The sequence below is a fragment of the Oenanthe melanoleuca genome, chromosome Z (assembly GCF_029582105.1).
Source record: "Oenanthe melanoleuca isolate GR-GAL-2019-014 chromosome Z, OMel1.0, whole genome shotgun sequence".
Classification (NCBI taxonomy): Eukaryota; Metazoa; Chordata; class Aves; order Passeriformes; family Muscicapidae; genus Oenanthe; species Oenanthe melanoleuca.
Window position 1 is genome coordinate 59,047,230 of NC_079362.1, and position 24,775 is coordinate 59,072,004.

Genomic DNA, 24,775 nt, shown 5'->3' on the forward strand with positions numbered 1-24,775 from the left:
ACTAAGGAAAGTTTAAGAAAGCTTCATAAGGACTCCCTTCTCTTGCAAAGCCAGGGAACGAAAAACCATTTTGCCGAAGTCAGCTGCACGCTTTCGGTTTCTCTTATCTGACTAAGAAAAAGCCCTTCTCTTTTCTTGCATTGCAGCTTGCAAAAATTTCTATGAAAAACAGTTCTTGAGAGGCAGATATCAGAAAAACAGAACTACTTTCAAGCACTGTTAAAATATCTGAGCATGTTTTACAAGGTGATTTGATTATTACATTAAAAAAACTAAAATGGCCAGACAAAGTCAAAATAGAGCAGTTTGTTTCAGAAACTAGAAGAGGGAAATGTGCGTGTGGCTTAGTCTTACGTGACTTTTGCACTGAATTGCTCCAAATAGCACAGTACACCAGCTGACCTGAAGTACATCATAATTAAATAAGCTTAAAAGGTATGATCAGCACAGAACTGAATCTTACTATACCACGTCACAGTTCAGCTTCTCCTTAGATGGCTTGTTTAAGTAATAAACAATTTACTACAACCAAGAACACAACAGGAAGTGTTTCTCTGGAGATGAGGACTTTGTTTTCCTCTTGCACTGCAGAACACACTCACTGGGATTGTTCTGTGTTACTGCTTGACTTTGTATCAAGTCCACAGCAAACTCACTGTCTGCTAAAGATTCAATTGCATGAGGTAAGCTAAAAATAGTGCAAGGTACTTGCTACCTATAATTTATCTCAGAAGACTTCTACAGCATTGATTTTAAAGATTTGTCTAGGAGAAAAAAGCCCCTTAGATCTGCCTTTTTTCTTTTTTTAGGGAAAGTTATTTCCAGTTAATAAAATGCAAATATTTATCCTATAAAGTTATTACCTTTGCAGCAAAAGAAAACCTGTGTCATCCACGTGCAGTACATTTAGTTGAAAGTGCTACAGTAAAGAAAACATCATCTAATTTAGGAGATGTTACTGCATAACTAGCAGCTGGATGCTTGATTTACAACTTATTTCCAGTTTCATGGTGCTACTTATCATATCCTATGGATATCTTTCATCCATAGCACAGCACGTCATACTCTTCTCAGTCCGGGACCCAACAAGCAAATAGTTCATATTTATGTAACAGCATTAATTTAAAAGCAATGTTCTTACTAAGAAAAAAGATCACAAAATCTAGCCCAAGAATGAAAGTGTTGTCAAAAAATTATTATCAATGTGGGAAGCAAGTTATCCGAACTTTTAAATTTTCTTTTATTCAATCAACATATCCATCATTTGCCTCCCTTATGAAGGGCAACAAAATACATATGTATGAGCAAAATAAAGAAAAATGTCTATGTCTAATTTAAAATGCAAATGGACAAATGCCACTAGTGTCTGTGGGGGTAAGGCAGGGGGGCAGGAAAGAAAATGTTATCTTTGACTGAATCTTTCTCATTTCATATATTCATCAGTTAGTACAAGTTTACACAAATTGTGATATACTAATGTGTACCTCCTCACTACTTCATTTGATCATTAAAAGCCCAGTTTCTAGTGCAAAACATTGTTAAGTTGTACTAAGATCAAAATACATTAGAGCTATTCTGATATTAATGTTGGGATCTAAGTATGTATGTACTTTTCAGGACCTCCTTGGCAACAGACACTATTAAAGACAATTCAACAAATTTAATTAAGTTTTAGACTGAAATATAGGGTAATAAAGAATATGCCTTTAATTTTAAATCTTAGGTTCTAAAGTAATCCATACAATTGTTCACCTACAATAACAACTTTATTTAAACTAGCATAGGATGAGTGTCTGAGCTTAAGAAGCCAGACACTGGTAAGAAGCTTTCTTGTAAGAAGTCAGAATCATAAGCCCACCTTCCAAAATCTTGTACAGAATCTAACTACAGAAATATTTTGTCCCTCCTTTTCTCCTTTACTGTTTAGTGCAGTGAAGAACAACAAAGGAAAACACCTGAAACACCAACAAAGGCAAACACAGAAGAGGCAGCCATAAATTATGAGGCTGAAGAGGTACAGAGTTTCAGAAAAGCCAAGCCCCAACTCTTTTCCTCTCCACATCCCACTGGCAGACACAAATCCTTACCAATACAGACTAGAAGTTTCAAGGCTGTCTGAGAAACCATCTTGTCTTACAAAAGGTCAGGCAGATTGATAGTTTGCAAGTGTTGTCATTTCACTTCAGAACTAATCTAAAAGTTCCAAGTCTAATAACTTCACAGCATTTAATTCACTGAGATACTACTCCTGCATTGTAGTTTCAACAGGAATTTCTGAATCTCATGTGTATCAGTGAGTTTTCACTTCAAATTTATTACTAATTTCTCATGAAATCTCATATAGCTTTGACCACCACAATGGTCTAAAATTAGAAAGGCAATAAGTGAATTCTGTGCTTCCAAGTGTGTCTTAATCTGGTTTCCTGAGCTCTTCTGCTTCATTTTATTTCAGGGTTCTAAGGGAAGGTTAAACTAACATTGACTGAATTTTTTATTTCTGTTTAAAAACCATCTCATAATTTCTTCATGCAACAACAAATCCTGGTCCCTCAAAATGACAATTTAAAAAAAAAAAAAAAAAAAGCAAACCACCAAAACTTACTGGCTCAAATTGTGCATGAAAGCCAGTTCTCAACACAGACTTACAGACTTTTACCAAAATACCAAAAGCACCTCAAGCAAGATATGTGTTTTGAGAAAAGAAAGTTTTCTGCATTATTCTTGGAAGATTCTTAACTATTTCCAACTTCAAAGTAATAAAGTAAATAACATTTAATACTGTGTATTCATTCCTTAACAAGTCAGAATAAACCACATCACATGGAGCAAACTGGCTGATAAATGCACTCTTCTGGTGCTTTGATTTCTCTGTCATCTTTGGGAAAAAAGGGCATTACACTTCTGAAAAGGTGTAAGACTACTAGTGACTATTTTCTTTGTATTGTTCTCTTCCCTGCCTTCACATTAAAATAGCTTCCCAATTCATTTGAAAATATCCAAGGGGCAGTTTCATTTTCTAAAAAATGTCAAGCCTCCCAAAGCCATTTCCAAATGTAAGCTTCACATTAAATCTGTATTTCAGCTATATTCAAAACCAACCTTCACTTTCAGCATAAGCAATTCAGTAAAGAAAAAAGAACAGAACAGGCATTCCTTTTCAGAGAACACCTAAATCAAACAACAACAAGAGAAATTCAGAACCATTAAAAATATAATATAAAAAAATATTTTTTTTATATTAGTAACTAATGTGAGGTTTCTTTTCTATATGAACATTCAGACAGAAATGTATCAGCCTAGAAAGCAGCAATACAAGACAAGAATGTGTTCAATATTAGAAAAAACAAAACACCAAAACCAAATCACTGAATAAGGGATATGACAGTTACTTTTGAAAAAGTAGTTCACAGTAAAAATGAGACTACAATGAAAGAATACAACTGGATACTTAAAAAAAAAAAACAAACAAAACAAAACAAAACAAAAAACAAAACAAAACAAAACAAAACAAAAAAAAACAAGAAGAATTTGCTAGTTCAAAGTTTTGGTATGTTTCTGTGCCTCTTTCAAGTAGCAGCAAGTAGTTAAGGCACAGGTGAGACCCAGCTCACTTAAGCCTTTTTTTATTTGATGAAGCCAAACTCATCCAGAACTGATTACTGATTTCTGTAATTCTCTATATACACAATCATATTAAGATATCTTCAGAAAGCAAAAAACTAAATTGCACAGCTCAAAACAGTATTTATCCTTGTGCTTTATTGTTTAATTCCTTCTGAAGCAAATTCCTAACTCTTTGTGCTAGACTCACTGGATCAATCTACAGATTTTAAAGTGACTTTATGTATTTGCCAGCAGCCTTTACTCAAAATTAAGTGAATACTAAATGGAGAGCTTATTATATTCAAGAACATTAATTCTTATTTGGAAAGATGAGATTGTCCCATCTGCCTTAATAAAGTTTTCCTTCAAGTTTCATGGGTATTTTTTGCACAATCATAAGTGAAATCTCAGTAATTCTGTGTTGTCCATACTTCCATGATCTTTTGGAGGATTTAATATCAGAATCCATTACAAAAAGAAAAAAATCAGTATAGCCTAAGCCACGGTGTTGTTTTTTTAAGCAACACATTTAAACATAAGAAACACAAACTAGGACTTGAAGTGATAGTAATGGAAATCATAAAAATAAGGGAAATAAAAGCTCATGATTTCACTTTAAGAAAGGGTAAATTATGCCACTTGTTACAGAGGAAGTATTTTTCACTCAAAAGAAATCAGTAACAACAACTGAATCTGAATTCCCTGAGATGCTACCAAGAAACTCATCACCACTCATTCAGCACATGAAATGGTAAAGCAGCAATAAATTAAACAGGTAATTATCAAGAACTCTGAGCATCCTGGCAGCTGTACGAATTGAGTTCCACTTGTGATTACCCCACTGTGCTATGACTCCTCTAAACGGACCTTCAACCTCCATTGAAACAACTTGACATAGTAATAACTCTGTCCCAGAATTTGTCTGATTATTACAATTTCATAACCCAATTTTATTTACTTTCCTGCACCACGTAAGTTTTACTTTAAAGGAAAAAAAAGTGGCCGAAAGATGTCCATACCTCTTGCAACTCCAGAAAGTACTCCAGTTTAATGGCATTTGCACATATCTAGAAATTACAAAAGGACTCATGCAAAATTAGCACATGATCATGCATCTTAAAAGTTTAACCACCATCACTGAAACACAGTTGCAATAAGCTCATTTTACAGACAAAAGAATACTATTCTGAAAGACCTTTACAAGAAAAATGCCGAAGAAAAAGATAACAAAAAAGCGTTTTCTGTAACACACAGACAGCTTATTAAATTTTAATAAAATTATCAAAGATTAGGCAAAGATTTGTGATCACTAAAGACGTCATACTACTTTTATTTCTTACCATAAGAACTTGTATGACAGCAGCAGCGTCTCAAACACAGGACAGTAACTGGGAAAGCAGTCTCAGTTCCTTAAGGAGGTGTGCAAGTGCTTTTCAAATCACTATGAAACCACAATAACATATAAAAGTCCAGAAACAAAAAACCAGTTTCCAGGACACACTGGTATAACTATGGCTGGGGGAAAGTCTGCATGTGAAATGAGTCGTAACCTTGTGACTTACTAATGGACTGTTTATGGAAATACTTTTCTCAACAAGTTAATATTTTACTAGGCACTGGAGTGACCTGACTGTGAACTAGAGGCTGAAGACTCATGTCTTCATTGTGACCCACTGAATTAATTGCTACATTAAAATGTCAGGCGACCTGGGACAAGCAAAGGGTGACAGAGCCCCAAGTCCATGCAGACATCAGAAAGAAAACATGCCTTTGAAACGCTGGAACAAGGCTGATTGCAGCCCAGGACCAGTGAAGAACACACTGTCACGTAATCCCATCCTGGAAAACCAAAGTTTTCAGTCAGCCTAAGTAGTCAGCCTCAGGAACTCTCAGAATATAACACAAACTCTATAATTTCGAATACTCTCCACAGGGAAGGTGACCACTTTCAGAAGACACACTTCCCATACCTGCTTAGGGTTAAGTATTAGCCAGCCAGTCATGCACCTACACAAAATTAGAAACAAGCTGCTGTATGAATATGGAATAGCAATGTTCTCAATTCTCATTCCTTGGCTGCCCGCTCACAACTACTGAAGAACTAATGCAGTTACAGAGAAAGGGTTAACAATTTTAAATCCTGTAATTATAGATTATTTTAGCAAGTGCAAATAAGTATACAGTAGCCCAACAAATCCTTATCAAAAGTCACCATGGTAAGAACTAACCACTTCCCTTGTGAGAGCCAGCTTCATCCCCTCCCAGTTATAAAAACATGCCATTTATTTGAACATGGAAAGGGAGTATGCTAGACCCATATTGTCTCATTTCCTATTTTCTTTTAAGTATCCAAAAAGAAGCAAGTCTTTTCACAATAAGATTCAAAAATGCAATGAAGCATACATTGGGCCTTCAGGAGATAAAGTGAAATGCTAGTTCTCTAAAATGAACTCAAGGGGGGAAAAAGAGCAAGTTCTACAGAGCTTTTTTCCTCCTCCAAAGTGATTATAAAGAAATATGAGGAAAGATTGGGCAGACTGTCAGTTAAGAAAAATGCCAAAACCTTGCCCAATAATAACTACACTGAAAAGTTTGACTGCATAATTATTTGTGGTTTCAAGCAAAAACCAGTGGTTTAAAACATGTTAATAGCACAAAATCCATATGCCTACTCTGTACCTCCACCAAATCAGAAATTCGTCATTTTGAGATCTAGAGGCAATAGTGTCTTCAACCAGAGATTAACTGACAATACTTAATGAAAAAAAGAGCCTATCCTTCCTAAGGCACCAGCTCCCATAACATGAGCTGTGCTCTCCCCACAGAGGGGAGACAGAACAGAGCTGGTCCTAAGTAGTATAACCAGCTGAGCTCTTTCTCACAGATGACGTCACATCTCTGAAAATGCTGCTATAGTATAAATCAGTCCTCCATCTGTTTTTGGCTTTGTTCCAATCCACTTTGCCTACTTACTAGTTGTGCAAATGCAAGTGCTTTAGCACTTTTGGCTTTATGAGCAGAGAAATTTAATGTAGCTTTTGTACTAAGGTTAACCAGAGAAGGCATATTTATTCAGTAGTCTTTCCCCTCACAAACATTAATGGAACAGACCTGAATTACTTCCCAATAAGCTGGATGAAATAAACTGGGGTTTTTTTCGAAATCTTACAGCTCTGTAAATATAGCTGTAACAGCTAAAGGTCCTAGGCACATAAAAGAAACAGGTTTACTTTAGACCACTTTCACCATTATATCCTTTGAATCCAGGTTTTAATCATGACAACCCATGAGTTTTTCAGGTATTTAACAAATCAGCATGCATCAAAACACTATCACCTTAGCCTAGGCAAAGGCAACTTAAGTGTGATAGTTGAACCACACATTCCTATGTAGTGATTCTGTTACAGCCAGGAGGTCTTGCAGCTTGTAGCACATACTACGCTAGCAGATGTTGTATCCTTCTTTTTCCCCTGGAAGGTCTATAGAGGTACATAGTGCCTAAAGCACCAAAAGCAGTCCAGCCTGCTAACTTTTTAAGTCCTGGAAAATAAGTTTTATGTAGCTGAGTGTCACAAGGTGTAAAGAACTTACCTAGCCACTGTGACTACAACAGGTATGGTTGCTTCATTCTGCTGCCAGCTGCTACAAAGAGCTGATGAGCAGAGAAAACTAGCTCAGAACCCTGATAGAGTCACATGCAACTCCAAGGTGAGCACAGTGGCAAATTTGGGCACTGATTTTCCTCTGAAATGGAAATTATGTTTCGAACAAAACCCACACTAGTTAATCACATACTTAGTGACAAATGCTGTGCTTTACTTCACACTAAGGTACCAATATTACAAATATCATAGATACACATGAAGTGAACGCTTGCTCAAAAGAATACCAATAAAGCCTATAAGGCTCCAACACTGTTTAAGGTTTTTGCTAGAGGCTCACGCACAAGATTAAAATCTGAGTTTTTGTCTAACTCCTAGCTATTTATGGCTATTTAGGTCTCAACTACTTATGCACGTGCAAGAATATTAAACCCAGTTGAAATACTAATGCATGCAGCTAAGCTGCTTCCTGGGAAGAAATACTTTCAAAAAATTATTTGTCAAATAAGAAAAAGTGAAATACCTATTTTGATGAATCTCCTATGGAACTCTGTCTACATGATAGAAATTGGCAGATTTCCTACTAGTTCCCCTAGCTAGTTCCTCAACAGTCCACCCGGTAGGTTGAAAAGAAGCCAAAAATCTAAAAGTTCTGGCTGTGCTCTCCCCTGCGGTCTTGATTCCCAGGGTCTACAAGTGGCTTGCCCTGGCACTGGACCTATATTCTCATTTGCAGTCAATTTTAAAATAAAGGAATGCAATTCATGTGTAGCTGATTTCAAAATGTCAAAGCAGTTCTCCACTTGGCTTTGCTGGGCATCCTCACTAGCAGCAGCAGAACTGTAAAACACTGCCACAAACATGCAACTCAGAGCAGGTCAGAACAAGCAAACAGTAGAGCATACTAATTTACTGCTGAGACACCAGGGAGAATTAAATACTTCAGCACATTTACTGGGACAAGACAGTTTACCATTGTACCTGAACATGCTGGAACTTAACCATATGCTTAAAAGACAAATCTGACAATACAGTAGCACTGTTCTGCTTACCATACATACACTTTTCATAAAGAGCTAATTTGTATTTCAAGATTTTCAATATAAAATCACAATTTCAAGATCAAGTATAACTGTACTTCAAATGAGTTTAGAAAGACAAACAGTAAGCAGCTTCATTAGTTTTCTATCATGAATTAGGGCTTGGTTAAAGACACTATTTCTCTGAGAAATGCCAGTTTTCACAAAGGTTTGTGAAGTTATTAGTAAACTGTATCCCAAAGAGCAATAGCCAAGGAAAGTTACTGTCACTGTTTTATTTGTACAGACAGTAAACATTTGGATGAGATGTCATCAAGACCTTTTTCATGGACATGTCAACGGGCAATGCTCAGATCAAATCTTTCCAACAATTTTTTTTTTCTTCAGAAAGGGAAGTCCATCTTCTACTGCAGAAAAGAGACAGGATTTGCTGGATGGTCTGGGAGTCCGTAAATCCTGACTTCTCTCCTTTTGTGGAATAAAAAAATCCCCCCAGACTAAGAAATTCTTTTTGGCTAAAATAATAAGCATCTCAGGTACAGGGAACACTTCCTGTTTTGGTTTTTTTTATATTAGTACTCTGGTACTTTCTAAGTCTTTTTCCTATATTTTCCATTCCTAAAAGAGTTAACTTGGACTTACTGGGCTTTGAAGTATCTATACATGGAAAAAAGCATTCTTTTTCAGAATTGAATCCTTTGCTACCAGAAATATAGCAGAAATAAGTGACAACAGTAATCACATTGAACAGAGGATGCTGTCGTGCAGCATAAGCCAGTGAAATGACCAGGCACAAATCTCCCAAGTAGAACACATTGTCAATCCATACCTTTCCTCACTCAGCTTGCTGAGTGTATCAGTGTATGCTGCTTTACCATCTTTACCATGCTGAACACATCCTTACATGAAAGCACCTTACAACTTTGAGAAGATAGAAGACATCTTAGTTTAACAAAAAAAAAAAAATTTTATTATGTGCCCTCTTACCACAAAAAGGGGCACTCAGTATGTATGTAAATTTTCACAGTGAGAGAAGCCAAGTACATCAAACTTTTCCACGTTGGTTTGGCAAAAGGTATTTCTAAAACGACAACCCTGAAGGCCACATGCACTGCTCCCTGCCAGAGCTCTGCATGGCTTAAGGTGTCTCATTTCATGCTTTCTTGTCCACAAGGCTGGAGGGGAGGTGAAGCAGGAGCTTCCCCTCCCTCTTGAACTACTGGCTTAAGGCAAATGCAGAACAATCTGCATGTCTTTAAGATCTCTTTTCCATGTACCCCTACTCTTCCTCCCAAATACCTCTGGGAAGGGTAAGAAACATGCAGTTGCAACTCAAGAGTAAATTCTTCTCCAGGGAACAAACGCTGACTTAGTTAATTTCAGGAAGATGTCTGAGGAAGTGTGTAAACAAGGCTGTGTGGAGCAGAACGTCCGAGGCCACCAGTCCCAGCCCTAACCACAGAGGTTCAAAGAGAAAGCAAATTATCCTGGTTACTGTGACCCTGACAGAAAACACCACCCACCCCTGCCAGATAGATAGTGAAGAGCTTGGCTGCATTTACTGGGCATTACAGAAAAAGTTTCCACATCATGGAAAACCTAATAGAAACCCCAAAGCCCTCGCACTTCCTACAGGCTGGGACATTCAATTTGCCTGCAGAGATCAGGAGACCTACTGTTCACTAAGCTGTTCACTACAAATCAATGCAGAATTTCCAGTTAAAAACCCCCCAAAAAATCAATGTTAATTCTATCTTTACAGGAGAAGCCATTTTCTGGATCTATATGGAGGCATTAATGAATTATCTTTTTTAAAAATAAACTTATACATATTAGTACAGTTTCAAGAGTAACTCCATCCAGCTCCACACAATTAAGAAACCAACTCTTCACACTTCTATTTCAGGTACGAACTATGAAAGAACTTCATCCAACTACAGAAGCCATTCCCTATGTTTTATTTATATGAATAATCTAACAAATTAATATGCAATACAGATCCTTAATATGGAAGATCCTTTCCAAGTTTTTAAGAATACATTAACACTGTCCCAGCAAGCTTCCATGCCAATCAAAACTGCAATAATTTCTTACATTAAGCAAAGAAATCTGTAATCGTAGCTTAGACTTCTGTAGAGGCATTTCCTTTATTGAAATAACAACCATTTCAGGTCTTTATTTATGGAAAGATTTAAGACACTAATTACAACACCAATACTAAAGTTAAAATGTGCAACCAGAGAAAAAAAAGATTGAAATGACTATTAATATCAGACCTTGCAACTCCATCATCTAAAACTGTGAAAGGAGTAATAAAAAAAAAGTAAAATATTGATAAACAGAGAAAATGTTCCTGACTACACAAGAATTTTCAAACTATATATCCAGCAACCAGAAATTAAAAGTACTGTCATAATTCAAAGCAATTAGAATATTGTCTTAGCCATGGTGGTAACAAACACTAGCCTGTTAGACTGTCATAATCTGACAAGCTCAATAAACTGCATACAAACTGCAAACTGGATGTCACTGAAAGTTTCACACAGAATCCCACAGATTCACCACACCTTTGACAAATATTTACATTTTTGTATACATCTCCAAATGTAGAGCACTTACATATTACCTGAGGGAGAAATATCATCTACTGAGCTTAGAAGCCTGCCTTTTAAAGAATACTAGAATTTTTAAATAATATTGTGCAGGCATTTTATTAGCAGTAGAATGCAAGGTAACACAAAATTTGTGTAAAAAACTCCAAAATTGTTTCTCACTTTGTTATGACAAATTAGGGTTCGGGGTTTTTTTCCCTTCAGCATTTTAAATATTTAGACCAAGCTCTTCCAGCATCTGAAAGGAACAGCCCTGGAGATATAAACATGACAGTTACAGAGGACTGCAAAAATTGTCAGGGTGTAAGACAGTATTTCAGAGAAATAAGTACTGAAATATATGCACACCTTTGAGGGTGAACTACCAGCTCCCGAAAGTACCTGATCATCACTGCTGACAGCTGATAAGAACTCATTTCAGTTTGCTCAAAAGCAAGATGACTGGAGGTTTAAGAACAGGATGGGGAAGAGCTCAGAAAACAAGATGTCAGATGTGGTCAGATGTCAGTGAGGTCAAGCAGATGCTACACTCTTCCCAGCATTCTATTTCTACCTTCCACAGTGACCCTGGGCAAGTTATAAGAAGCTGCAGTATCAAGAACAGGATGAAATCTATTGATGGGAAATACCAGGAAAGAACTGAAGTTGTCCAGCATAATAATCACATTAGCAGTCATTTAACTACCAATCAGAATACTAGGACAAGAGAGATGAGAACTGACATTATTATGCTATATTGCCATGAATGACTTGAATAATTCACACTTCAGGGACACAAATTAAATATATGGAGATAGTGTGAAACAAAGGTAGACTGACTTGAATTACAGTTTAATCTCAGAAACAGGAATACTCTATGACATTTTAAGTTTTAAGAAAAAACCCACTTTTGCAAATATCTTAAAATCTTCACATGCTGAACACTATCAAAAACACTAAAGATTACTAACCCAAAAAAGAGAAGGAGTGATGTCTCTGTCACCTTTTATTAAGACAATTTGAAAAATATTTTATCAACGTCCAGGCAGAAGGTAAATAATTTCCAATTTCAAATTGCTCTTAAGTAGCAAGTAAATAGAGTTGCTGTGTTCTCAGGATATTTCACAGCCAAGATCAAACAAAACTGGTCTTCTAGAAGCACACAAACAAACAACACCAACAAAATAAAGCAAGCAAAAAACACTCCAAACTCAGCAAAAACAGAAACCCAAAACCTACAAGCCAAGAAACAGCCCAAAAAACCAAAAAACAAAAAACCCACAAACTCCCTACTCCTCCAAAAAAAACCCCAAACCAAACCACACCAAAACCCCCTCAAAACTCCAATCACACAGGAAAAAAATAGTCAAGACACTTAGAACCAACCAGAATTCTCCAGTTCTACTGGTGTAGTGTTGTGAGACTGGAAAGCGGAAGCAACCCTGCAGGCAATACACTGAGCCTCCGGCAAAGATAAAAAGGGACGGTAGCAGCAGAAAGCAACTCTCCATCTAACCACGTTCTCCTAGTCACACACAGACAAGTAATGAAGCCCTTTAAAAGGCTTTCTGTCCACTCTGCCTGAAGCGAAAGAATGAAATGTAATTCTAGAGCTTTAAGTGAGCACACAGCAGATAAAATGTAAATTAAGAATGACCCTCGGGTCTCTGCAGAGAATCCTCTGAGAACACTCAGATTAGGCTTGGAAACTCAGAACTCAAACCAGATCCGTCCTCTTATCACCACTTCTGCTGAAAACTAGCTTTACAAGTTTGTTTAAAAAACAGCTACATGGCAACATATAATTTGTATTTTAAACAAGCTTAAGCCAAGTTTCACCAATACTGGAAGCGAGTGAAAGCCAACAGAAGCATTCCCACAGTCATTCCACCCATAGATGCTTGTTTCTGCTTCTGCCTCATGGTCCCCTGCAGCAGCATAAATCACTCCACAGCTGCAACATTACTTTTGAAAGTGCTAGTACACTAAAGGGTCTAGTGAAGTTCAAATCCATCATACAGAAGGAAAAACTGGTCTTCAAATATTTGCTCTACATGTTCGACCTTTGGGTAAAATATGACTGCACATGTCTACACACAGGTATTGCACTGAGCAGTACTTAGACTCCACTGAGTGACAGTAGAGACTGAACCTTTAGTATCACTAAATCCAATGAGACAGAAAGCTCCAGATTAGTTAGTTACAATCTATTTACTTTGCACAGGAACAAAGAAACTGCCATACCAGATCAGACCATTTAAGCAGAACCCTACAACTTGCAATAACTAAGAGTGATAAAAATCAGACATGGTAGAGGGTGACCCTCTTCCAGAAGTACTCCCAAGCCACAGAGCACAGAAGAGGTAGAAAGGCAGTCTTCTCTCACTGCAGTTTCCACTCAAAATGGATGCAGAAAATTTGGTGGCTCATTTACACAGATGGTTATAAACATCCAGCATTAGAGACTTAGATAAAATACAAAATCCTATTTTACCTTAACTGTGAATAGCATAATCAACAATAAGCTATATTTTTTTACCTTAGCTACATCCTATTCTACAGGAACAGAGAAAGTTAGCATTTCAGTGGCAGAAAAATCCTTGGCCATGCTGTGTGATTACTGTAGGTGCTCCCTCTCTGTTTCCACTCCAACTCCCAGTGTTCTGTTAAAAGCATTTATGTCCTCCTCTGAAAGTCATCAGAGGTGCTACAAATTTATAAACAGAGCTGAAACTGGTGAGCTTTTACTAGTGCACTTGTATATAGAGACAAAACTTCTGTTTTACAGTCTGCCTTTGGTGTCTCTAGCATCTGTCAAAAAGCAACTGCAGAAAAATACAGTATAAACATCTACAAGGGCTGCCTTGCATCTGAACTATCCTAAGCATATGCCTTTTCAAACATCTAATTTTCATGGAAGTCATAAAGTATGTGGTTACTGCACACAGAAGAGATGATCTGCACCATTTATTTCCTTTCGTTTTTATAAAAACATGATTACAGCAATATAAACTAATTCTGTACTTGGGGAAGTAATAAGGCATCTACACCAATTTCAGACACAATCATTACTTTAATGTCTGGATGTTTTAAAAGCATATTGTTAAGCTCACAGAAAAGGAGGAGGATCATCTCCGTGGATTTCTCTCATGCATATACTGACAGTTAACAATATATATGGGATAAGAGATCTGAAGTGCTTTATCACGTTGAAACTGCAATTCCTAGGAAAACAGCTCCCTTCTTCTCTTATAGCGATATAAGATAGCTTACACCCTCTACTGCTTTTAGTGAAGATATTCACTCTACTGCCTGACAAGCAGAATGCTTGAGAGCTTAAAGAAAAAAAAGGTAATATTTACATCTATAATTCAACAACAGCCAGTTTCCCTTCTCAATTTCATTTTGAGGCTCAGGAAGGTCTTCCAGCATAAACAGAAACAGAGAATCTATTTAAAAGGAAGTAACTGTAATACCAAAGAGACTGATAGGGGGACTTTGGAGCAAGCACAGTATCTTCTAACTAAAAGCAGATCCTTACAGGAAAGTACAACTAACAGTATCCAAAGCCTCCCCATAAAACATTATTTAAATTATGCCTTTCAGTTTGCCTCCTAATAAATATCTGGGCAACAGCTGACCAGGCAAATTTAATGTGTATTACTGTTACTCACATATAAATTAGTCTCTCTCCTCCAGATAAAACAAGTCAATATTAAAATGAGGACAGATAGATGCTTTAGATTTTTAAACAGCTTGATAAAGTACAACTTGGTCTAATACACTTTTATTGGCAACACAGCACACAGAATTACTGAGATACTCTACATGAGCATTTAAAGCATTTACATATATTTATATACATATCATTCATATATATTTCTGAAGGATAGTTACTGTTAAAGTCATGCATTTTCAACTGTACTTATAATAAACTCAGAGTAGACTCACTGAAATACTGAAGAGAAAAGCATTTGACATGCAGTATTTTCTAAGATTTGTTAACATTCCTAGTCAAATAGCACAAAGCACTTACAAGTATTTTAACTTGTACACACACTCAATGCACTGATTTGCTCAAATGCAGGTTCTTAAAACCAAGCAAAACTGTCAGTGTGAAAAGGAAAAAAAATCCACAGCTGCTTTGTCATTGCTGCTTGGGACCAACTACCAAGGATGGACACAGCATTTCAGCACTGATACATTGACCTTCCTGCACGTCTAACATCAAGCCAAACTCCCACTTGCTATCACCACGAGACTCAACTGCTTTAAACAGTTTTCTGATACAGATCCTTTTCTTACTGAAAGCCACGAAACTTGATATAACTGTATTACAATATACAGTCCATTATAATTTGATGACTTTATAAAAACAAAGGCAGTACTGAGAATTTATAAAAAGACAAGCCACTCACTAAAATTTGTACATCATTCCCCTTCCCCAAAATATTTAAGATTTCCTGGTAATCCTTCTGTAAGTATAGAGTCATTTCTTATCTGTACAACGACACCATAACAAGTATTTTTACACTGCCCTTGGAACAGGCCAAAATCCATCTGAATTGCTGAGAATACATATAAACATGACATTGTTTTAGAAAACAATTCTTATTACAGTACTCCCATGGCAAGTTAAGCTTTAAAAAATATTCCTGATATTTGACTGACATAAGACACAACTAAAAAGAACATAGAAGTCAGAAGTCCAAACAGGAATTATATTTTTATGAGGTTTAAATGATTAGCCAAACTGTAAGGCATCACTAAAATAGGTCCCTGAATGTTAATACTAAGTTCTTAAACTACAGAATCCACATCAGACCAAACTTTACAAGAGACCCAGGCGAAATTGCCATCTTCACATCAAAATTACATGGTCATACTGCAGTGCCTACAGACCAGTAAGACCCAGCGAGTACATGTTAAAGCTGAAATGTGTTCTGAAGTATTTAAACTACTTCACCACGGGTGTAAGTTCGCTTTCATCCTGAATACTTGCACACATGTTAAACAGGCAAAGTACTGGCAGTTCACAAGAAAATGGACTTATCAATTAATACGTATAGAAGGCAAATACGGGCTGCAAACACCAGGACGTTGAATACAACCACTTAAATTTATCACCTAGACTAAGCCACGACAAAATTACTTTCTCCTAGGAAAACAGACCAGAGAGGATATTTATGCTTCTAAGTCTTTCCTCTCCTTCCTAAAAGAAATCAGTTCTGCATTATCGCGAAGCTGGAAATCAGAATCTGCCTTCGGAGAAGTCCTGGCCGGGGTGGGGGAGGCGGTGGAATACAAATAAAATAAAGTCGACGACCCGTTTTTGCAGCAGAGCGCTCGGGCAGCGCCTGGGAGCACGCAGGGCAGGCGCTCAGCCGCCGCCCGCAGCCCGGCCCCGGCCAGCACCGCGCCGCTCGCCCCGAGCCCCAATGGCTGCTGACACATCCGGCCCCGGCCCGCCACCGCCCGGCTCACACTTCAAAGCCTTTCGGGACTCCGGCAGGAGTCAGACACAAACGCACCCCGCAGCCAGGCGGGCCGCCCCCCGCGGCTCCGCTCCGCGGCTCGGCTCCCGCGCAGCCCCGCGGCTGACAGCTGCGGCCGGCGGGCAGCCCGGCGCGGCCCGGCCGCCTCCCTCCCTCCGCCCCGTACCAGGTGCCCCGGGGGAAGGCGGGCGAGCTCAGCCCGCCGCGCCCCAGCGCTGCGCTCCGCGGCGGCTCCCGCCGCCCCCGCATCCGCTGCCGGCCCGCGGCCAGGGGGGAACGGGGCGCCGGAGCCCGCCCCGAGCCCCGTCCGCGGGAACAGCCCCGACCCCGCCGCTGTCACGCAGCGCCCGCCGGGACCGACCCCTGCCCGCCCCTCACCTCGCGGCCGGGGACGGCTCCATCCTCCGCTCGGCGGCGGGGTCCGTCCCCGCCAGGCTCCCCGCCGGCAGCGGCTCCAGGAGCTCGGCGCAGCGGCTGGGGGAGGCAGCCGGGCTGGCGGGGCTGGAGCGCGGCGGCCCGGGCAGGTAGTGGAGCACCAGCGTCTCGGGGGGCTCCGGCGAGGAGGAGGAGGAAGAGGAGGAGGCGGCCGGGGCGGCGGCGAGGAAGAGGGGCGCCTCCGGCAGCCGGTCCAGCTCCACGCTCCGCACTTTGCGCAGCTGCTTCCGTCTCCAGTCAGAGCGCTGTTCCCGGCAGCCGCCGCCGCCGCCCGCCTCCCGCGAGAGCCCCCCGCCGCTCCCGGCGACGCTCCCCGCCGCCGCGCCGCCCTTCAGGCTCCCGCAGGCGGCGGCGGCGGCCGCCTCCGCGCCACCGCCCGAGGATAATCCCGATGACGAGGCGCGATCCCCCGCCGCCGCCGCCATTTTCTCTGTCGGGTCACATCGGGCTCCCGAGCACCGGGGGCCGCCGGCGGACAGCGCGCTGCGCAAACGGCGCCGCCTGCGCAAACGGCGTAGGGCGGGGGCGGACGGCGGGCGCGGATTGGCGGCGGCGGGCGCTGGGGGCGGGGCCGCGTCCGTAGGTGCCGCGGGGCCGCGCCCCGCCCGCCCCCGCGCAGGTGTCGGGGCGGGGAGGGCGCCGGGCGGGAGCGCGCCTGCCGCCGCTGATCCGGGGCCGGGGCCGGGGCCGGGGCCGGAGCCGGAGCCGTGGCTGGAGCCGGACGCGGTCCGTCCGTACGGCCGAGCCTAGCTCGGGAGCCGGTGGAGAGCGGCCCCGCCCCCACCGGCCCGCCCCACGTGCGGGAGCGCGGCGGAGGCTCCGGTGGCCCCGGGCGGGGTAGGGCCGGCCGGGCCGGGCTGGCCTCCTCCGGGCGAGGGGCGGGGAAGCCTTTACTGGTCTCGCAGCCCCGTAACCAGCCGCGCCCCTCCCCAGCATTTCCCCGGCAGGAGCGGGGCGCCCGCGCTGCCTCGCTGCGTGCGGCCGAGGAATCGCCTCTCCAAAGTGCCCCGGCTCACCTGGTCGTCCCTCTCGAGTCAGTAGGAAATCACACGCACATCCTCGCCCGTGGCCTCCGCGCGCCCTTCTGCGGGCTGCCCTCAGCTGGCCGGCGCCTCTCCCGCCGTCCTCAGGTGTCTGTCCATGTCTGTAAAGGACGGAGAAGCGTTAGTGTCCCGCCGGAGCACACCCGCCTCCATGCGTGCGCAGGAATGCACATGTAGATGAGGCTGCAGCCTGCCGCGCACACCTACCGCCGCGGCTGTTCCCTGAGAGACTGCCGGAGACAAGAAATGCAGGAGACATCACATGACCCCAACCTTGGGGAGGTTCAAGTAAATTTTCTACTTGTAGGGATTTTCACTCGACCATACTGGGGTGGTTTTGCTTTCTGATCCGAGATGAGAAGAGGAAAAATGAATGTTGCTATGCATACAAGGTTGTTTTCAGGATGGTGTGATTTTTAGATGCAGCAGAAGTCACACAGTTCAAAGCACTTAAGCTGACTATTTCAGGCTTATTTTTCAGAATTTGGTAGGTATCTAAGTGTAACAATAACTCAACGTCTCAACAATGATTATTAGTATGGTCAACTTGCTGGGATCGGTGATTTGATCTGTAGCACTAGCTGAGTGAGAATTACCTTCTAACACAAGCAGATTCTTTCTTGCCTTATGTGTATGATCAGAGGCTGACCTAAATGTAGGGTTTTTGCTGGAGGAGTGATGAGCAGACAGGAAATGTTTTTTCCCTCCAGACAAAAACCTGAGGACACTCTTTGTACTCTATATGCTTGCAGAATAATAACAGTAGATAAGGCCTTGAGGTCACACTGAGCGAATTATTTAGGAAGCCTGTCAAGATACCACACTACAACCATCCTTGTGAAGGTTTTTCAGTGAAAGATGATGTGAGAAAGTCGATTGCATTCATTGTCATCTCGCCAGTATGGTTTCTTTGGGATAAACAGATCGTCTAATCAGATCATCTAATATTCTCTTAAAAGGTTCAGCTCAGAGATGTAAATTAATTCTGAATTTCATAAAGGTAGCATTTGACACTTACTTAAAGCCTCTGCTATAAATTAGAGACAGTTTTCTGGAAGATTCCTAAACCAAGACACATTGACAAAGTGAGAATTGTTACTCTTGGGAATAAGATAACAAAGTATCCACTTTGTAGACACAGCATGAAATCATTTGCATGCAGATTAGTGTACGATTATATCTTTTCAAATGTTCCTCTCTGCCGTAACATCACATTTACAGAAAAAGGAAAGAAAATGACCACACAAACCCCTATGCTTTTAAAGACATCTAAACAGAACAAGATGACTTCAGGTATTTTATAAATACTCATCACATTGAAGAGGAATATCCCATTGAATAGCAATTGGTCGGAATAGAATACAGAGAAGAAAAAGCTTATCTTCAATAAAAATTAATCTCGGAGGTGAGGGTTTGTGACAGTTCTAGGGGACAGCTCTCCCAGAGTGCCAAGACTCCAACAGGGAAGAAGGAAACAGGAAATTCAAAGAAAATGTCAGAGTGGCAGCGGGATACTGAGGAACGTGTATGTATACTGAGGTGAAACATTTTCTGGAATGCAGCTAAGAACAAGGCAAAACATAAAATTCAGGGACAGTGGGAGACACCACTGTACAAAACAGCTGAAAGGAGACAGGTGCTGTCTCCACTCCTTTGCCTTTTGAGTAAGACCTGTACTTTTGGATAACGTGCAAAGTGGGAACCCCTTACTATTCTGTCATTTAAAAATGCATGGCATGCCTTAGAACAGTTGTTTATCTCTTGATTACTTGCTGAATTTCAATTCTAATAAATAACATTCTGCCTTTAATCCTTATATTCACCTTGTTTTTTCAAATATGTGTTTCTCCACAGTGCCTTGACCAGAGAAGGAAGCACAGTGGCTAATAAGGGCCACCTTCCATTCCTCACTACAGGACACTATGTAGAGCATTGCTGGCATGAAATACATTTATGCACAACAGAAAGGCTCTACCACTTTGAAATCAGAAATTGAACATGCTGATTGACATCTTTTGTTTTGCACTTAAAAGAGTTGAGCTGATTGGAAAAAGAAAAGTACAAAACTTACTGAGGAGCTCTGGAAGATACTCAGTTACCTCTTGCACAGATTATTTCTCAGTCTGCCTAAAACACAGCTCCAGAAGGTAACGTGAGACTAACTTCTGGCAGTTTTCAGTCACAAGTAACGGCACCCCGGGTTTGTTATGAAACAGAGGCCTTTGGCCTCAAATTAGCATCGTGCAATATTTGGAACATCGACTGTTGTACACAAAGGAACTTCTGTTTGGGAACGCACTAAGATTTTGCAAGCCAAGGAGTTTCCTTGTTGCACAAAACTTGTAACAGTGTAATGAATAATCAACAACTTTCAACACGCTAGAGATAGGAATCTGCTGTGCCCCTGAATACATAACCTAGGCATCATCATGCACAAACAGAATAAATATGAGAGATAACACAGTCCATAGTTTCTGGTCTTGACTAAACATGCAAAAATGCTTTAATACTGTATACAAACTGGATTTTCCCTGTCTTGTTAGTCTGTGTAGAAAGACTTATCCCCACCTTGATCTTCTAATCATTCTTTCCGTTGTGAGAAAGGGAAAACAAACCTGCTCCTAAGCCAGAATCCTTTCCTGTTTACTCCTCCATGTAATGGAAAAGTCAAGCAACTAAATGAGGACCAATCTGAGGACCTTTCCATGCTTGTTTCCTAGGTCCTACTGAAAATCTGCTGGTGTCACTTTTTTTTTCTACATTTGTAGAAATGCTTTGCCATCTGGCTGATGCACCACTTTTACTTTACAGGGTAACAGGTGTACCTTTCAGAAGAAGTTTTCTTCAGAAAAGCAGAGTCCCATTCCCCTTCTCAGGAGAGAGAATGTCAGGGAAAACTGGAATCTGTTACAGAAAATTGTAGGGGTTTTGCTCACACTCTGGGAAATATCTAGTCTACTGTTCTTTATGTTTTTCTTTTCTTAATGTTTTACTTATGCTTTTATTCATAATTTCGATGGAAAACCTCTTTAAAGATCTTTTTTCCCTCACATTTCAGTCCACATGGAACTGAACTTTTCTTAAAAATGTTTTTGGAATCCATGAAATTGAGGTGATGTTTTGACCTAAACTTCAGACACATGATATAAGGAAAGAGCTGCACTTAAACCTCCTTGTTCTGCCAAAGGTGTAATAGCAGTTCCCTGATTCTTTCTAAAAACTAATGATGCTTATGTTAGTTATAACACTCTTGCATTGTCTAGTTACATTCCTTACACCTAACAATTTTTTTCACCTTAACATCTACTCATGAACTGGCGAACCTTTTGGTCTATCCACCATATGATCCAAAGCAAAAAGGTGATCTGCTTCCAAAGAGTTTGCAATTTAAGTATGAAGAACAAACAAGCAACAGAGCAATCAGCAAGCTAGAGCGTAGCCCTTGTACATTATATTTGCCACCTTGACTTTTTATCACTCCTTTGTGCATCTTGCATTAACTACTGAAATCAGTAACATTTTTTACCTTGGATAATCTGTAGAATATTGATAGCTTGATGTCTGACTTGGATATTCTTCTTGGCTGTACTACAGAGGATTTTCTGGCCATGAATAAGTCATGATCCTTTCATGGTTCAATTTTTTCCAAAGGCAACTGTGTAACAATATATTTATCAACCCAAAGTATTACACAAGGCTGAGGGATATAATATTATTGAGTTTCAAGATGAACTCCTTGCTTTAAAGAAATATATTAATGAACTGAGCAAACCTGTTAAACCTCTTCTCATACATCACTTACAAAGATCTACCAAAACTATTGCAGACATCAGCTCTTTCTCTTATATTCTTCCAGACTAGTAGGTTGAAAGCACAATTCTCACCTGGATCAGCAATTCCATCTATTGTAAGCACCACTATCTGTTCTCTCTCTGGGGGAAAGCAACTCTACAATTTCAGAAAAACAGTGATAGCTCAGCTTCCCTTTGCCCTGCTGCTACCTGTTACATCTCTTTCAGCCTAGGTATTCATTATCCTTTTTGTTCTATGAGTCAAAGACACAAACAGAAGCACAGCTTTTAATAAATTGTGGCAGCTTTTTTTTTCCACTGGAAGCTACAGATTTCCAAATTACAAAGAAAGAGATGCAAGAATTTCACTTTTATTTTTGTCTCAATAGGATGGAAGAGGGATCACTTCGTCACTCCTACTGAAGAGACCCTGCAGTTATTCTTTTCTTCTCTCTGGTGCTCATCACCATTGCTCTGCCAGCAGCAGAATCACAGTGCCAACTGCAGTTACTAGAGGACAGTAACTTGAAAAACAACATAAACATTCAACCACCTGCAAACATTAAAAGCCTTGTTGGTACAGCACAGCTATGGGATGTAAAACAATAGTCTTATGTGATTGATATATCCAGCACATACCACACAATCCTTCTGAGCATCCTTAAAAAAAACTCAGACAAGAGTGACACAATTTGACAGAGACCTCTGGATAACTGCCTCCCTGAATAATTGCCAGACAGACAAGGAACTGGCAGGAGCACTGTCCACAGAGTACCCTGCTTGCTTTCACCAGAGCCAGTGCATATCTGAATAACTGAATAACCAATAAAATCTGAATAACCATTTCTGGGTGCAGTAACGGCATCCAGCCTGACACCTCTCCCTCCTTTTAATTTCTGTTCATACCATCCTGGCCCCCCAGTCATAATGTCTGTATGCTTCCATTCATGATGACTAGCAATAATGGCAGTGCTATTCCTCTTCCTAAATCCAGCAGGTAGACTTGCCAAGGACCTCACAGCAGCAACATCCGTGCCTAGCTCCTCATGTGACCCCTTTATGCCAAGTCTGCCAATTTTCTGGCACCATGGTAGGAGTGAATCAAACAGCTATTAGCTGTAACAATGGCAGGGAATCCACAGATCTTAAAAATATTTCTGGGGTCCTCTATGTCCAAACAGTCAAATCTTTATCATCTCCACCTCTTTAGAAACAGCTGCATGGCTTTTTTCTTAGGCTTTTAAATCTCTGTTATTCCCTCCAGCAATGTAGTTGGTACAACAATATTTTACTGCTTGTGTGCCAGTCACAGTCCCTGAGAACAGTGTTTCCAAAGCCATTTAGTCATAGTGTCCAAAGCTGTCATCTAAACTACACATCTTCAAAAACCATGTGATCTGGACATCAGTAGTAGGCATTTGCCTGTCTAATGACAAAGTATTTTGAACACTGTTTTTCTTCAATGTTTTCTGTGCATACGTAAGTGAGAGTCCAGGAGTCATAAAAAAGTTTCCCATGTGGTTTCTGGAAAAAGAAAATTGCACTGGAGAGTTCTGAGGAAAGTGACATTTCAGTTTTAGTATTTGATTGGTATTAAAATCAATCATCTTATCTTTGTAAGTAATGAAAATCTGGCTCCAAAAGAAATACAAAGAAATAAAATATATTTTTGCAAAACAAATTTTTGACCTTTCTTGAGTTCTACTTTACTGATATTTTTAAAATGTTCTATCTATTCCATAATATAAGCATACCTATTGAATCTGATTGCTTTTCCTGAGGTTTGTCATTTATAGAGCTCTAGCTGTTCTACATCACAGCTTCCTTTGCTATACCAAATAAATTGGTAATTTTTGTGATGTCTGGATACTAATCCTATCAATATATAGAATGAATAGAAAAATATTTTTTTTTTGTATGCTTATCATCCTTTAATTAGGTACTGAAATCACAGAAAATTGCTGTTGCATTAGTTTGTGGTCTTTGACATATGCAGAGTTATTTTTCATGTAATATAAATACATGTAAATACCATGCATATTTGTGTTACATATATATGCTGCTTCTTTAATGGATTTGGATTAGATTTTGTGGTTTTGCAATTTTCCTTTTGATCATTTCATCTCACTGATGTAACCTAAAAATATTATCAGGGTACAAAGCTGAGCTGACTTCAAATGCTGTACATGTTTGCACTATGAAAGGCTTTGGAGAAGCAAGGAATGACCTTGACAGAATATGTTGTGTGGATTTGGGAGAGGACATTACTCTAATGCTTGCCAAGGTAGGATACACAATTTATTTTGACTGATTGCCTATCTTCCTTGTTCTTTGTGGTTTAAGCCAAAACTTTTCAGAGCTTGAATAAAGGTTTGCAAGTCTCCAGTGCATAACTGACGACTTACAGTTGAAGGTATTATCCATGCAAACCACTTCCAGTTAGTTGTGTAACTGCTTTTCAAGGACGGTGCCTTAGTCAAGTTTTCTGTGCATGAGACTAACAGTGTCACAATTTTCTCTTAAACTTCATTAACAAAGAAATGGTTCTGAGATCCTGCATTTAGTTTCATTCCTCTAGACATGAGATTTGGAAAGTGACTTGTTTACAAATATTCTCCAGTTTCATTATATTGATTTCTTTTGCTGGTTTCTAACATTATAATTATAAGCTGCATGGAAAGCATAAGCTTTGTCTTGAAGAGAACAGTCTCTCCTTTAATTTCTTTCTAAGATAAGAATGTGTATTAACACTTTTACACATTAGTCATGGAAGTCTTGAGATTATAACTATTTGCTCTGTTTAACTAGAACAAAGGATCCTTCATGGGGTGGTAACATACCTTTCAGTCTATAGTCAGAACAATTGCAGCTGCTTTCTAATAACTTCTTTCAGCCTCTACTAAAATATACTTATGTATATATGAAGTATAGAGAGTATTTTTACATTTTACCAAGTGTAAAAATAAAATGTAGACTGATGATACTAAATAAAGAAAATAATACTCCCTCTTATTTTTAAGTTCCCAAACCCAGAACTTTCTGAGTTTTTCTCAAATTCCTTTGAATATTCTAACTCCCCATGTTCACTATGAATTGTGGCAATTTATATTCCTGTTTTTTCACAGAGGACTCAGACTTATTTGGATATAGTTCAGTAGAAGCACTTGTGCATAAT

General features: G+C 40.1%; 1 protein-coding gene across 3 annotated transcripts in view; it reads right to left on the minus strand.

The window, feature by feature from the left end:
• MAP3K1 (mitogen-activated protein kinase kinase kinase 1) overlaps positions 1-17,255 on the minus strand; it is a 56,940-nt gene extending 39,685 nt beyond the window's left edge. The window contains exon 1 of one of the 3 annotated variants that reach the window (XM_056513077.1): positions 16,710-17,255. In XM_056513077.1, the coding sequence (XP_056369052.1) occupies positions 16,710-17,191 (482 nt within the window). In that variant the 5' untranslated portion in view covers positions 17,192-17,255. Of the gene's footprint in view, positions 1-4,622; positions 4,671-4,943; positions 5,022-16,709 lie in introns of those variants that run through there. The other 2 variants (XM_056513079.1, XM_056513078.1) reach the window with 2 other exon arrangements.
• Between the last annotated feature and the right edge of the window lie 7,520 nt (positions 17,256-24,775).